This window comes from Rissa tridactyla, chromosome 6 (assembly GCF_028500815.1).
Source record: "Rissa tridactyla isolate bRisTri1 chromosome 6, bRisTri1.patW.cur.20221130, whole genome shotgun sequence".
Classification (NCBI taxonomy): domain Eukaryota; kingdom Metazoa; phylum Chordata; class Aves; order Charadriiformes; family Laridae; genus Rissa; species Rissa tridactyla.
The window spans coordinates 43,958,866-43,976,057 of record NC_071471.1 but is presented as its reverse complement, the minus strand read 5'-3'; the positions used below and the strand labels follow the sequence as shown (position 1 = coordinate 43,976,057).

The 17,192-nt window shown below is 39.5% G+C and overlaps 1 protein-coding gene across 1 annotated transcript in view; it reads left to right on the top strand.

Moving 5' to 3' along the window:
- The window catches only part of NRG3 (neuregulin 3), a 409,872-nt gene that overhangs the window by 333,012 nt on the left and 59,668 nt on the right, over positions 1 to 17,192 (top strand). The window contains exon 4 of the mRNA XM_054206415.1: positions 8,869 to 8,895. Within this exon, the coding sequence (XP_054062390.1) occupies positions 8,869 to 8,895 (27 nt within the window). The remainder of the gene's footprint in view (positions 1 to 8,868; positions 8,896 to 17,192) is intronic.

Below are 17,192 nucleotides of genomic sequence, written 5' to 3'. Positions count from 1 at the left end.
CAGTAATTGCTAAGAAACTCGTAGACTTATTCCACCTTAATAGACATTTTGTGTAATTTATTTAACCAGAAGAGGATTCTTTCTCCCACAGAACACTGCAGTCAAGGGAAATCTTTCATGCCTATGACAAGATAAGTAATCCGATTCATACATGGTTCCAAAAACATTCCAGACCATATGTTTTGAAAGTACTGAATATGCTTTTAGGGTATGGCTTGTACTTTTTCCTGGTTTTTGACAAAAAATAGGATTCCCCTCCCCTCTCCTATCTAGCTTTATGAGACCTTATCACAACATAATTGGGAAATGACCAGTTTCTCCAATGTAGAGGTTGGCATTTTCAAAGGACTCTGCCTGCCTAATCATGCCAATTGCTACTGAAATTCAGTGGTAGTGCCTAATGACTTAAAGCATCTAGGCTCAACTTAGATAAATACGTTCAAACCCAGTTGCCAGCATTCCTGTGGATAAAGGTGAGCCCATCTGCAGAGCAGCGTTGATGCTACTGTGCAAACCTGGAGTAGTGGTAAAACATAGCACTGGGATTTTATGCTGTGCGAGTCTTGGCTCTGCAGGAACCGTTGCGTTAATGACATAGAGAAGAATAGAAGAATATATTGCTCCATAGCCTAATTCTTATGACAGTGCCAGAGTCACCTACTAGGCGACTGTGACTGCGGGACAAGCGTAGTCATTGTCATAGTTGCGGCAGAAGCACAGGAAAAGACTTCAGAATTGTAAAAGTAGGTCAGATAGCTACATCGGTGTTTTGTCTCTGTGTAGTTCTTAGCACAGTCAGAGATACTGGTACGTGAGGCTGGACTTTAGGATGGCAGTATAGAAGAAGTGTGATGTATGGAGCCAAGAGGGGGGGGAAAAAAAAAAGAAAAAAATGGAATTTTTCAGGAGATGATAGGCTTCGGTAACGAACAGAAGCAAAAAAGAAAATTTACATTTTTTGCAATTAGAATGCTAATTCAGGGGTTTACTGATCTGTCAAAACTCCAGAATATAAGAGAAATCTTGATTTTTCTAGGAATATCTATCAGAATCATTGGTTATAACAGTTGATGCTAATATCAGTAATCAAGTAACCAGGATATAACGTGCAATGTTTACTGCAGTCTCATTGCAGGGCGTGGGGGGGGAGTTGATCTCAGAGCGATCACATTGGTTTATCATTTTCAACATCTATTTGGAGAAAACGTCATAAATATCTTGTCACCAGGAGCTATGAGGCTCTATATGGGCAGCTTCACTTTCATTTGATGTAGTTACTCATTTTCGTGCATACAGCGTTACATTTTTAGCAAATAAAATAAAAAAGCATCTTCAAGTTGTCTGACTGGAGACAGAGTTCTGTGCGGACTTAGTGTTTACATGCTGATATTCTGGGATGAATTAAAGTCCTTATATGTGTTGAGCAGTTCTGTTGATTTATGAATGTTAAGTAAATCAGCAAAAATATATCTGCATATAGCAGCAGCAGCATCAAACATTTCCCTGCTCTCTCCTCTCATTAATGAAAACAATGTGTTATTCAGAGAAAAATAAAGCGTTGCTGCATTTGACTGACTCCTAACACTAAACATTTTGGCCTGGATCTGGTAAAATTCTTAAACACATTATTCAGGCATTTAGTAAGTTTAGTGGAGTAATTTCAATAGGCTATTCATAGATTTGAAATGGAATGTGTTTATTTGTTCTACTGAATTCATAGCTACACTAACAAAAATTAACCTAGAGTTAAAATCTGCACTGATTTACACTGCTGTGGATATCAGTAGAGATTACTTACGTTGTTTGATGAGACTAATTTTTTTCATTAAAATCCAACATAATGCCCTCAAAGAGAAGTAACTTGGTCTGTTAATTGTAGAGATGATAATTTAAGGTCTTAAAAATTATAAATAGGGAAGCTAATCCTCTGAGCCTGCATGCTGCAGATGAGGTAAGTAGTTGAAATTTCCAGCTTGCCTCAAACCTGTGAAGAAGGTGGAAGCATTGCTATTATTTATTTTCAAAAGTTCGAAACAATCTTTCAACTTTGATGTAAACACCAGTTTATTCCATTATTCAGCACTGTGTATTATTTATATAGCAACAGGTTTTGCTGGATGTTTTTCAAATGTTCCTTTGTTATGGAATTGATGGTGGGTGGGGGAATCCTGTCCTGAGGGTATATTATAGCCTGTGCAGAGCCATACAGATACTCACAGCAAGTCTAGGTTTTTTCATCCTTTGCTTTTTTTTTCTTTCTTTAAAAAGAAATGGATGAAGCAATTAACCTCCAGATGTTGGCTTCAATATTTATTTTTGCAGATTGAGGATTTTAATTTAGTTAAAAATAAAAATAATCCTGTCTATATAAATTGAGAATGTAAATCTTCTGTCATTGTTTATACTGAGAATATATCAGATTGTGAAGTTTTTTATAGATTTATGGCCTTCTTTCTTTTTTTTAATTTGTTATCATTTCTGTAACCGTGACTTATAATTTCATTGAAAACTGACCAAGTATCTTGTAAGGGATGTATGTACGTATGGTTTCCATCACTGTGTCTTGACATAGGTGGGGCAAATTACTGCTGTATTCTGTATACTTACTATTACACCAGCTAACAGGTAGTGAACAGCCTACCTATTGCCAGGGAAGTTTGACATCTGGAAAAATTTTAATAATCCTCTTTTTCAGAGAGGGTAAAAGGAGGCACCGGGTATCAGTGTATTCAAAGTCATTCTCAGGATTTAGTTTGGTCCATTTTTAAATGTCCCACAGAGGGAAATTTCTATCATGTCTTTCAGTGAGGGTGCTTTGAGAAACACTAGTTGAACTATCTTGATTTTATGTCTCTGATTCCCCTGAACCATCCCAATCATTTCTTCTGCCCCACCAAAAAATGTGAAGAGTACTTTAGTGTAAATTAATTAGAGAAACAAATCACCAGAATTTCTAAAACAAACCACAAAATCAAATCTTGTATTTCTAATAACTGCGAATTGTAAAATACGTTAATACATGCTGGTGCTTTTTCTTTTTGATACTGAAAAAATCCCAAACCAACCTCTGAGAGCATTTGGCCAGTTTGCTAGGTCCTATGGATGTCGGAGAGAAAACGGGAGCAATGGGCCCTTCCTACTGAGTAGAGAAATCCCTTGTCCCATAGCTCTACGTGCTCACATGTGAAATGAGACATCAAAAAAGAATATACTTGAAGATTTAAAAAATTATATACTTTCATATATATATATGTAGCCAGTTATGGTTTTAGCTTCACTAAATACACAAATAGGCTGATAACTCTGTGCAGTCAAACATAACTAAACATAGTGGATAAAACAGCAGCAATTTGTAAGTTTAGGTAGTATCCTAATTTAGCTGCCTTTTGAATGGAAGGATTTTTCTTAGTTTCAGGCCAAGTTTGATCAGTCTAGGACTTAAGAGTTAAACTTTGTCCTGTTCCTTCCAGCCGGATAATCTGTTCAGAGTACTTGAGCTGTCCCAAAATAGCTTGCAGCGTATTATTGTGTTGCATTTTTGTTCAAGACAATAATCTACTAAGGACAATTTAACAAATCTTATGAGTTTAGTGGAACAGATGAATTTCATTTGCAGAGCAAAATACCTTGCTGTTGCACTGATTTCCTAAAACTGTCTCCTTCATGCCAAAGTCAACCTATCCTTAAAACAGATTAAAATGTCTGTAGTGGTCTATAATGGGTATGTTCATGTTCAAGATTTTTGCTTCTATAAATCAGTCAGATTTACATGTTGAGTTTATATTTCTACTCATAGTGTAGATTAGAACGGACCTGGGATAACAAAGCCTCTCTCTAACTGGGGAAAAATCTCCATGTTAACATGACTAAGAAAAAAGCCCCAGCAAACCACAAGGCTGCATGTTTTTTGTGAAGCATTAATAAAATTAATCCATTAGTGAATGCGAATTTATCTTTTCTTGTGCTTGTTATCAAGTATTCCCAGGTGTGTATGTGTTCATAAAGTATAAATTAAAATGGCTTTAATACTAGCAACAAATTCACATAGTGCAAGGATCATAAAGCACTGTATTTTTCCCCCATCAACAACAAAATACAGAAATATTCATAAAATAAAATATAAAAGTGAATAATCTTCCTGTCTGAGTAATATATTAGTTCCTAAGAACATAACAATACTGGAAAGAAAGAAGAAATCACAATAACAAAAATAAAATACAGTCGCATTATTTGGTTAATGACCCCATCTTGTGGAGCAGCGCCCACGCTTCAGCACATTAATAGCTCTCATATACATTTTTGCTGAACTGAGCCCTTAAAGAAACTGCATTCCTTGATGGTGAGCTACTTGGCATTGCACTTGCTGTGTCCAAGGAAGTGCTCTGCAGGCCATTAATCATTTAGATATTATGACTGTATAGCAATATGAGAGGCCTTTGTTACACTGGGGCATGTCAGGGGACAATACTTTACATTTTTGTGTTTGGTTCAGCCTTAGGTCGCCACCACAGCTCGCTTCCCCCCCAGTGCCACTGCTGTGCCACGTAGGTCTCTCACATGGACCTGCTGGGGGAGTTTCTTGCTGTTGTTAGAGGGGGGAAACCCATTTCCAAAACTGGACCTTGGAAAAGCATTTATTTTCACCACAGCAGTGCAAGTGAGAGGGACCACTGGGCTGATGTTGTCACCGAGGGGCAGTCTGACGACGGACATGACCTGTTCCATGTACTTCTCCCCATCCCTCCTCTCCCTGCTGGGTGCCGGGCAGAAAGCAGCCCCGGGAGCCCTGGGGCCTCCTCCACTACAGTTCCAGCAGGGAGGTTTCTGACCCTTTATATCCGTATGAGACTCCCATCATTCCTCTGCTGGCAATGGCAAGCTACAGGGCAAAGGCTTTCTGAGAGCGCCGGCATTCGCCTCCTGAGAAGGTGTCTGTGGGCCTTGGAGGTGGCCTTTGGCAGGGGACAGCTCAGCTAAGGGCTTGAGGGTTGGAAGTAGTCGTTTCCTCTCCTTTTCTAATATTTTTTTTCAGATGTAAAGGTGTGGGTTTGTTTATTTTTAGCAGTATTTTGTTGTTTTGGTTTGGTTTTTTCCTGTAGCTAGTGGAGTAGAAGTCGTAGAATGATAAAAACATTAAGGGACAAACAAGGAGGGTGATTAATGACTGCTGACATTTCTTCTAGCCCCTTTCCTTGCCTTGTGTCCCCGATTCAGTATGCTGAACACTTCGGTAAATGCCATTGCTGCAGGAGCCATACTTCTATTAAGGAAAACATGTTTCAAATTAAGGTTTTTGATAATGTGAGTGCAGCTGAATTTCTGCAGTGAGGGGGGAGAGGACAGGAAGAATTTGAGCACATTCAGGCTCTTAAGAGGTGTTTTTTTTTTCTTTTTTCCATTTTACATCTGAAGTCTCAGAGCAGCCCAAGTAGTGCTGCTATGCTGAATGTCTTTTGGTTTTTTTTAAATACAGAGGCTTGACGCTCAAACCCAGGAATGAGGGGGAGACATGGAGAATGGTTGTGTTCCAGAGTGCCTTTTTGCGGTTGTAAAAAGAGGGAGGCAGTAAAAAAAAAAAGGAAAGAACAAGCCACCAACCATGGTTGACTGCATTAGAGCAGCGCTTGCGTGATACCTGCTGGTGTGGAAGATTTGTTTGCAATGTATAGTCCCCGAGACGCCACTGTCCCCTGTGGCATTCCCCTCTCTGCAGGCATCAGGCTGAGCCTGGCTCCCAGTCCCACCACCTCCCAGCCACTGCTCTTCTGCCACTGCTGGCTTGGGGACATCATCCGTGCCCCCAACATATCCGTGCCCCCAACAGGAGGGTGAGTGCAGGGGCTGGCACCCAGGCTTGGAACTGTCACCGTTGTACATGTGCCACAGCAACAGGGTGAGGGGGCTGTGCCAGTGCCAGCATGCACTAAATCTGCGAGAATTATAATTTTATTATTTTCTATTCCCAGATAGCTGCTCACAGAGCTTGTTGAACTGTGCTTAATGATATAAATTGGCAGCTTGGATATTTTGCTGTAAAGGTTTATCCCATTAGACATCCTTTCATGATAATCTGGGTAAATTGGCTTTGTCAGCAATATATATTACGCTGATTGCTTTCAAGGCATGTGAAATACTTAAAATAAATAACCTGACATGTTTCCCAGGAAGGCTACAGATAGCCTTGACTCTCACTTCTGTATAAGCCATCCAAAGATGAACTAAAATGCATTTTTCCATGTTTTTAAAGGAAATTATATTTTGTATGTGCTTTTTGAGAAAATGGCTTTTAACCATTTTGGTGAGGAGACCGCAAACTGCATATGGAACACAAGGAGACAATGTGTATAGCCCAGTTAGGAAAGGAGGATTGTTTTTTCAGCTCTTACACATAGACTTAAAAAGATGTTATTGTATAATCTTGTTCATGTGTGAATATCCTTAGCTCCTGGGAGACCAGATTATAGTGTTTTGATCTCTGTTATTTTTTATAGTAAGCAGTTGTTGGCTGCATCTTCACAGAATCATAGAATCATAGGGTTGGAAGGGACCTCTGGAGGTCATCTAGTCCAATCCCCCTGCCAGAGCAGGGTCACCTAGAGCAGGTTGCACAGGAACGTGTCCAGGCGGGTTTTGAATGTCTCCAGAGACAGGGACACCACCACCTCTCTGGGCAGCCTGTTCCAGTGCTCTGCCACCCTCAAAGGAAAGAAGTTCCTTTTCATGTCTAGGTGGAACTTCCCGTGCTCAAGTTTGTACCCATTACCTCTCGTCCTGTTGCCGGGCACCACTGACAAGAGCCTGGCCCCATCCTCCTGCCATCCACCCTTTAAGTATTTATAAACGTTGATAAGATGCCCCTTCAGTCATCTTTTTTCCAGACTGAAGAGACCCAAATCCTTCAGCCATTCTTCATAAGAGAGGTGTTCCAGTCCCCTAATCGTCTTGATCTAGTTTACAGAAGGATGCAAGGTATGAATTGCACGTAGATAAGATTTGCAGATTTCACAGGTACAGAAAATGAGAGGAAAAAACACAAGTTACAAATCTCTGTGAATTTAGTATGTTGAATGCACTTTTGATATTTCTGATCTCATGCTTTTATAAAAATTACATCCCTGTGTCAAATGCACCAGGGGTGTTTGTATGTGGCGCTTGTACGTGAATGCAAGAATATAGATTAGAAGTTCGTAATGTGGAATACATATCCGTATGGTTTTGAGTTACGTATTTAACACCAAAAAGGAAAACTCATTTGGGTGTTACTAGGCTTGCATAATGTGCCTGTCCTAACACCATGCTAATAAGGTATTTATACCACATAGCATCATCTTATGTTCTTTTCTTTTGAGATGTATATTATGTCTTCTGGGTGAAGATAAATATGGAGTTTAGCAACTATTACATAAATTTGAATGCTGAGTGAACTGAGCATGCTGATGCTCAATGCCTTCTCCTGGAGGGACTGAAAGGTTGCAAAAGGTGAATCGCTCATTTTCAACAGAAACCGAAATATTTCACGTTCTTGTCACAGGTATCGGAGCTGACAATTTATACAATAGTGCTTAAAATTACTATTGACTTATGTTAGAAAATCTTATTTTAACTTTGCTGTATAGTTCTGAAGTGGACTTTGAAAGTTGCAGTAGGTTAGTTAATGGGACCAAGTGTTTCACGCAGCTCCCTGTAGTGCCTCCCAGCTCCAAGCACCAGCTCCGTCTTTCTTGTAACCCTCCTGCTCTTTCCCTACTGCCTTTCTCTCCACACACGCTTGGAAACTTTGGCAAAATCATGTATTAATCTGTTGTGTATTAAGGAAATGTGACTATAAATTGCAAGGAAGACAAACGCAATTAAAATATTTTGCTTTTATTATATTTTAAAGGTAAATACTGCATTTTCCTCAGAAAAACAAATCCTTCTTTGTTCTTTATAATGCAAATTATTACGTCCCATGGAAAAGCAGAATATTTCAAGTCTAGGATAGAAGAGAATTGCATTCTGCAGCCTTTCTGCAGGATGGACAGTTTGTTATTCTTAATTGCGTATCAACTTAAACATACTTCCTGTCGACTTAAAATTATGTGTTTTATATAAACTTAAATATCTTTTGCATTAAAACATCTGTCTGTTAGAGACATATCATATCCTAATTTGTCATGTGGAAAAAAGGGTTCTGAAATATTTTGAACTCAGTGTGGTAAATTCAGTCGATATTCTAAAAACGTTAAAATTTTTGCTTTGGTTCTAAATGTCTTGAAATTGTTGCATGATATCAGGCAGACGGCTCAGCAGGGAACATGGCTGCTGTTTCCTGCGGTCAGATTTTCTGTTACCCCACAGATAGCAGTGATGCAGTCACGTTGGGGGCAAGTGTGGCCGCTGTACTGTAATGAGAGCTGCAAAACTCAGTAAAAGCCTTTCATTCATCTCTTCAGGTTTTGATCTCTGCCAGAGAAAATGAAAGCAAGAACCTTGTCTAACTAATGATAGTCGTTAGCATGTTGAGAGAGGAGTTTCAGATGGAAGAGAAAATGAAATTCCTGTAGGTAGCTGGCTTGAGACACTTCAGTCGAATATAAATACAATGAGTAAAGGCGTTTGTGTTCGTCCCCAAATACAATTCCCTTCTGTGACAGCTCAGAGCCCTATATTCCCGGTTTAGGATTGCCCTTTGAGGGGCAGGGTTCTGCTTTTCTTTTTACCAGTACACACACACTGGGGCCCCGACCCCGCATTGCGTTCTGCTTCTCTGCCATGTAAATACTGGCTGCTACCAGGGATGATAAAGGTGATGTTTTCATTTTAGTCTATTTCTAACATTTCCGTCTCTTTTTTCTTTCTTTCTTTTACATGCTTTCTTGGGTATAGCAGACCATTTAGGAATTGAATTCATGGGTAAGTTTTCATTTCTCTTCCTTTCACTTGCTAATATTTATCTTGGTGCCTTATCCCAAAGCACGTGGAAATTAATGGGAGGATTCCCATGACCTCCATCAGTGGATTTTGGATTGGGCTCCTATTACGTTTACTGATTACATTTGAAATTATATGAAGATTTAATTTTTCTCTTGTCCACTGCTAGGGAGCTTAAAAAATGCATAATGATGTTTTGGTATTTTATTGGTGTTTAATGAAGCATAATATAAGGATTATATGGCCATATCATGATGTTTGAGGAATAATGTTTTATATGAGATCTTAGGAAATAGTTAATGCCTATCTTCATATAAAGGAAAATAAATTATAAATTAGAATTATTTTTTTTTTCAGAATTTGGTGTTGATTACAATGTTAAATGTAAGTAGGTTGAATAAGAACCATTTAATTAGCTTTTAACAGACAAGTCAGAGAAATACCTTTAAGAAAAGGGACAAATATCTGTGATTCTGTGAAATAACTTCAGGTTAGGTGAAAGGTAAAGCCAGGAGTGAATAATTGCTTCTTATAATTTTGGAAAGAAAAAGATTATGTTCTATTGACTCAATTGCTGTCCCATAATGTATTCATAGCCTGACGGAATGACAGGCTTAGCAGGTCATCGCTTCTCCTCCCAGTTGGTGCTCCGCAGAGAGCAGAGGTAATTCCCTCGAGGAAGCCAAGGTTTGTCCTTAGCGGAGTTAGTGGACTGGTGCATCATCTGCTTGCAAAAACAGCTTGTATAAACTATTAAATATGACCAAAACCACTGTAATAAAAAGTTTGCAAATTCATATCAAAGTCATAAAAACTTAATTTTAATATGTCCTTTCCCTATGTTGAGTTTTACTTAATTTTTTTAGATTTTAAAAATAAAAATATGCTAGCCTAGTTATTGTAAGTGGTGTACGGGGATTTTGTTGACAAGTGTAAGTTGTCATGAAACCAGTATGGTGATGAGTATTAACGGCGTGGCAGACTGCGTTAGCAAGAGGATAACCAGCAGGTTGAGGGATCTTTTCCTACTGCTTTTGGACTTGCGTGGCATACCTAGAGAACGGTCTGTCTTGTCTCTAGAGAAGAGTTCTCTCTAGAGGACTATTCTGTGATCCCCAGAAGCTTAGTGTTTCACTTCACTTTATATGACACTTCAGAAGTACTGGTGCAATTGATGCAAGTATTTTCACAGACGCAGTGGACAAGCACAATTGGGAAATGGTTACTTTAATGGCTTTGCATATATCCCAGTTTTACCCCTTAACTCAAGTTGTAGGCAGCAGTCTTGAGGCATATGAATGGAAGGACAAGCATATACATAAAAGAAACAGGATAAGGAATATATATAGGATTCTTCGAGTGAGCCTTTCCATAGGAAGGAGGAAAGCGTTACCCAGGAGGCAAAGCTGAATTATTTAAACTTTATTTTGAGCATTTTAGTTTCCTCTTTTTTTTTTTTTGAAGACATCTCTTTAAGGCTTGAAATAAAGCCAACCCCTGAAGTCTTGGCACAAAGTAGTCTTCTCATATGAGTATCTTTCTGATTGTCTTATTTAATATTGGAAGAGATCTTGATGGTATAGAAATTAATGAAATCTTGTCTCTCGAGCCTGAAAATATGACAGCAGTCTAAAATGAGGCTTGAGGTGGTTTTCTGTGGGCTAGAAAAAATCAAGTTCCAGAATCATACACAAAAGTGAAATGCTTGTGCTTCTTCAACCCTCTTCCAATCCTTTTGAAGAATTACTTAGGAAGTGTAGGCCCATATGGAATCATTACTGCGCACATGGCGAAGTACAAATCCCCACCCTGTATACAGAGACCAGGTGACAATATACACATCAATTAGGGCCACTTATGCAAAGTCTCTCCCATGAGTTTACTTCTGTACCGTAGAAAATAATTGCAATTAGTAGGAAGTCTATTATCCAATTATTTAAAACAGCAACATATAGGTGCTGCAGAGCTTTGCCTTGTTGTATGTGATCCAGGGAACACTCTTTCTGATGTTTTCATTGCATTTGTGGGCTCCATTGCCTTAGGAATTCCATTTCCGTCATCATCTTACAGAAATTTTGCTTGAAAACCATGTAAGTCTGTATTTCGAGGAAAGATTGAACTCTTTCCACAGAAGGTAAAGATAAAATCTCATGTAGATAGGAACATCTGTCTATAGAGGTGCACCAGGGGACAGATGAAATGTAGACTAGCTACACATCTAGCTTAGTGTACATTCACCAAGAAAAGTAGATGAGCGTAATCTTTTTTTTTTTTTGGCTAGACTCTCAAGCCTTGGAGTGTATATACCTAGCCAGTCCTTTTACTGTCCTGTTAGGGATCTGTTATCCATGAATTTGTGCATCCTGTTGTGAACCAGTTGATACTGTCTTCCCTCACAAGCTCCTGTGGCAGCCAGTTCTCGAGCTCAGTAGTTCGAGGCTGTGTACGTTGCTTTTCCATTACCTGTTGAAATCAGATCCTTAGCTCTCACGTGCAGGACTTGTTGAACAAGAGTTATGCATTCAGTTTGTCTACCACACTGGCCTTTGTGTTAACCTCTCTCGTATTCTCACACCCTACTTCCCCTTTTGGGTATTGTCAGGTTCATGTTCCATACAATATTCAATATTGTGCATTCCCAAACATGAATACCTGATACTTTAATATTGTTGCTGGCTTTGGTTTGCAGTGTCTGTTTCTTTGTATGGATAGCAGAGATAAATGCAGGCATATTAATGTGGCATATCTGTTTTTAAATGTTGCAAACATAGCAATTAACATCCAGTTCTGATGTATGCACGTGCAGCTTCTCTTGAATTAAATGAAAGACAGGTATGTGTTCAAGGGACACGATGTCCTTAAAAATGTGCATTTAAGTGTTATGATCAGAATGGCCAGGCTTTATGACATTCCTGATGATAAGGAAACGTGTTACGCTTTCTAGTACCTCAAAGGAAAAAAGAAATGAGACTTGTGTTGGAGGCTCACTTGTGAGAGCAACATCCAATTTCCATCTCTGATGCGATCTTCGGAAAGGCTTTGGGCAAGGAATTTTAATCTCTCTGTGCCTTAGATTCTCAGTCACGGTAATTTTTGTCAGGCTTTCTGCATTTAGATTCCTCAGCTCTCTGGGGAGTCTCTTTCAGTAGTGTGTAACACAGGAACTATTTCCTCCTTGCAAGAGGGTGCGGACTTCGCCGCCTCCCTGCCTGTGCTCCCTGGTTCCTTGTAATGGGAGACCAGGGCACAGCTCGTGCGGGAGCGCAGTGCACGCGGTCTGGGCTGGTGCTCCTGTCTGCATGGTGCCCACAGGGTCCCACCAATCACGATGCAGGCAATTTTATTTAAATTTCCAACACAAAGGTAAGTAAATGTTATCACAGTGTTCCTATAAGCTGGAAATCTACACATTGTGTTAAGATTCACGTCTACTGAAAGCAGGCTAGCTGTTGGTAATGCTCATGTGAGGCAGTGAGTTTGTGAAAAAAAGAGTTTGAAAGATTCTCATTATTTAACGAGAAAACGAAGTAATGTATTGTTAGCATTAGATAGCATGGGGATATGTGTATCTACAGTTTATTACCATTTTTTGACCCAAGTGGTTAACCGTGCTTCAGGGCTGAATTGTTTATATTTGTCTGCTGGAAAATTTGGTGGTGCAGCCATCTCTGATAGCCAACATGGCTGATCAGGTTACTTTGGTGCAACAGGTGTCAGCTGAGAACTGAGTTGTGGAGACCGCCTCATGCACGTGGTCCCAGCTGCAAAGTGAAATCATTGCTTTAACTGCCAGATAAAAGGAGATGCAAAAGCCTGGGAGTGATCTTTGGAAATAAGTGTTCTGGGCAAAGAGTCAGTGCCCAAGACAAGGAATCATCAGTTTTAGTTATTTCTTACGCTGAGAATGAGTAGAGTTAAGTTGTGTTAAGGGATGAAATGTGAAGGTGAGTGGGTATTGGAATGACCTGCTACAATACAAGAACAAACATGACTATTTCAGCAATTCACCCACACCACCTAATCTGATGATGCAGAATCTTCAGCTTTTGTTCTGTAAAAGTAATGTAGAATGAATACAGTTGAAAATAAAACACACCCATGAAAGTGCAACAAGCAGGTTGCTACAGTTTTGGTGGAAATACAGTCATTATATGAAATTGTCCTCATCCTTAGGGTGCCTAGCAGTTAAACCAATATAAATGTTGTAAACAATAATGATGTGATAACCTGAATCTCCCCATGCGTGAATTATAAAAATAATACAGCAGTTGCTATATTTAGTGGCTATTTTTAACGTGCTGATACTTAGGCCTTACACAGGAAATAAATATTTTTCCTTAGAACATTTTCTGGAAATTTTTTTCTGGAAAAATCAGAAGATGCACTGAAGTCAATGGAGTAAGAATGATATAGAATACCTTTGTAAGTGATGAATCATTAAATAACATTTAATTGAGCAAAGCAATAAAGTAACCAAAGGACGGGAGCCTATGAAAATTTATGTATCTTTTTGCAACAATTACAACATGAAACGTATTCAGTTTTCTGTACTCCGAGCAGTAGTTAATATTGGAGAAGATGGTGCATGCTTTATTTTCACTGTGCTGATTCTCACTACCCCCTCATTGCGGTAAGACGCTGTATGCCTAAGACTCCAGGAACACATGACCCAGTTAACTAAATTGACTCTGTCACCTTGGGTCATGCACTGCGACAGATGCATTTTGACTTTTCCAAACGGCAAAAGTTGGTTCTGCTGATGGGCAGTATAAGCACGACTGCAACAATTTAGTATTTTTCCTCTTTGCGAAGAAATGAAAAGACAAAGTTCCTTAGCTCCTGCACAGCTCACAAAATGTGCCGCTGGTGAGCTGTCCTCTGGAACTCAGTGTCTTGTAGCAGCAAACAGACAATGAAAATAAATAACCAGTGTTTGCATGGATGGTCCTGGCCTCAGTTACCATTTAGCGGCTCTCATGTGTTATAAAACCCTGTAACACTCCTGTCCTCACTGGAAGAGAGGATGAATGTTCAATTACATAAGCAAAGAATGTATGTGTTCTAAAGAAGCATGTTTGAAAAATAAAGTTCAGTTTTCCCTGTATTCCTTTTTTAAAGTGTAAAGCAGGTAGATCCTTTTCTGGTAATATGGCACACTGACTGTTTTATGCTCCCGTTCACACAAAATCTGTTCTTAGAGATTCTGATCACAGTTGTCCCCCAGTACTATCAAAGCATACCTGTCTACTAATTATATTGCCATTAATCAAAAGCATTTAAAATATTTCATCTGTACTCCTTTAGCAAATTCCTGAACAGCTAAGAGAGACTATCCTGATAGGCATTGATACTTAATAATGTTTACTACTGTTGTTGTCATCGCTCCTTGAATCCCTTTGTTCTTCATCCTGCCCCAACTTTTCATTACCTTCTTCTGATTTTACCTTCTTAAGTTTAGTTTTAGCTTTGCTCTTGGGATCTTGTCTTTCTGTTTGCTTTGTGAAATACCTGTCCTTTTTAAGTATGCTGCAAAATAACAATAGTGTCCTGAGGCATGAAGTGGCTTTAGATCTTCAGCACTTTCCACGGGATTCTTTTAGCTGGGAAGAAGAGTCATTTATCACCTCTAGAGAAAAGAGACATGAGCACCAGAAGACAGAATTTTATAGAAACATCTGATATCTGTGTGCTGTGAGAGTAATGGATGAAGCAGAGATTCCTCAGGGGCTGGAGGAAGCTCTGCCGGTGGTTGTACCTGTTTAGGAAAATGTACCTCTTAAATGAAAGTCAACATGCATCTGGTGAACATGTTTCAGGCTGCCTTCCAACATCTTGGCTCAGTTTGGGGGAATATGGTTTGGTTTTGGTTTAGTGGGAGGGAGAGATTTATTCCTAGATGTTTTGTAACCTAGTTACCATCTTGGTCCAGCGCTACCATCTGCACTTTTCTCGGTATGTCATTTTTCCAATTTATCTGCATTGGCAATGAACTGGGTTGGATTAACTTGCATTATTTTTAAACGGCAAAACTAAGATTCACCATGTGGTTAACTTACATGTGCTGTAGTGATTTATCAAAATAGTAATGCTGTGAACTGTGTGTATAAAATGGATAAAATAACGTTAATATCTGTAACATACTCTGGTGACCTTCCTCTGTGTTTGGTTTCTTCTGCTTTCTCTAACTGAAGCTACTAATAATTTGTGAGGAAACTTACGGAAACTAAAAAAAAGTTGATAACACAGTATGTTGACAAGTTTAGAAAGCCAGAATTGGCCCGGGTTTGTCTGTTTTGCTGGGGGCTGGGTTTGGGAGGAGGCACTAGTTGCATTAAGCACGGTGTCGATCTGTGAAAGTGGGTAATGTCAGCAGTAATGCTGTGTATAACCGTTAGCCTGTCACCTCCCATGTGAATGTGTAATGTGTATCACAACGTGCTGACTGGGGGTACTAGTACGGTCAAAGTGTTGTCTGTGCTTTAGAAAAGAGAATTTGTGAAGCCTTAATATTGTGTATGAGCCTTCAGGTAAGTTTCTACGTAACTCCTAGTGCCAGGTACAAACTTCTTCAGGGTGCTGGTTTCAAGAACAATCGTGCTGTGCTGTCACCTTGGGGAGAAAGGACATGTGCTTCGAGGCTGGATTTCAACCCAGGACACAGCATCTCATCTGCATACAGAGGGGCTTTGCTGTATTATGTCTTTACGTATGCAAATTCTGTGTACATTCTGGTTTGGGATTAGGCACGTGCCCTAGGTTCCTGCACGGCTGGTGTATCTCAGAGGTAAACACGTTTTATCATGACGTATGGGTAATTGGATTGCACCAACACTGAGCAGACAGCTGTGTATTTAAATGTGACCTTATACCCAGTCAGTCTCCTAACCTGCATTTTGATTGTGGTATTTAGGTAAATGCTTCGCTGCGCTTGAGGGATTGTTAAAACTGACACCACAAGGGTATGATAATGCAATTAGATGACTTGCAATTGAGATTTTACTCTTGGCCTTGTTTGGGCTCAGTTGCAGTTTAACCAGATGCAAAAATACATAGGCAGTGACTTGTATATATTGTACACTGCTGAAACAAGCCTAGCAGAACAAGGACGAGATCTGCATGTCAAAGGTGACGGTAGAGACAGCTGCCAGAAGACTTGCCAGTGACACTTTATATTTCCATTCGAGAGAGGACCTAGGAGGAGGCTTCAAAGGAGTAAGTACAATCCGGACATGCCCGAGAACTTGCAATCCATTGTTAGGCTACTAGGATGGGGTTTTTTTATTAGCAGAAGGCTGTTTACTGTGTACCGAAGTTATCTTGCTACAGGAGAAGAGGCTCCAAATGCCAGAGCTGTGCCCTGTTTACGCAGCCACGGTGAATCAGTGTTACTTTGTCCTTTTCCTACTTGGAGGTGTTATGTAGATGTCAAGTCTCACCCAGTAAATGATGCAAGGATTCGGAAAGCAGAAGGTAAGTATCACAATAAATGTTCCATGACAGTGGTGCTCTTGTAATGTATGTTACGCTTGTATAGAAGAATTGATGTTTCTGACAGTGAACTAAATCTTTCTGTGTCCTCTATGCCTAGAATGAGTAGAGACACTGTCCTGCCAGTAATTGCTGGAAGCAGAGGAGAAGGGTAAGCAGTGTGGAAAAATTGCCAATGCGCTATGTAGAGACTAAATTATTTTTTCATATACTTCCTTTTCTTTTCTTTTGCAGGAGCTGTAGGATATTGGCACGTGGAGAAGTGCAGAGATATTATTCCTACTCTGGCTGATTGTTCTTAATAAAGTTATTTTAATTATAATTGAAAACTGCCTCATGATCCCATTTCCTGTCCCCATCAGCATCTGTTTCAAAACTAATCTTTCTGTGCTGAAAATCACTGTTTGTCCGGTTACCTGGGGTATCTATCAGTATGTGTTTCTGACTAGACAGCCCAACAGTTATCTGGGAAACAAGCCTGAGCTGCAGAAAAGGAGGGGGAAAAAACAAATAGTGTATATCAGTGTGTATGTATTGTTCTTGTATCCTCAATTCTTAACAACAGTTTAAATAATCACAGAATTGCAAACTGTTTCAAGCAGATGACAGACGAGCTTTTTTTGTTTAACAGTGCTGACTTTTCATCTTTGGTAAAATTAATTGCCGTGAGGTATTTCATTTAGTATGGCTTCAGAATTTTCAAACACCATTTGGATCATGTCCATGTAGTTTAGTCACTGTGGTTATATTTATTGTATCGGGTATCCAGTAATTCTCATATGAATTAATAC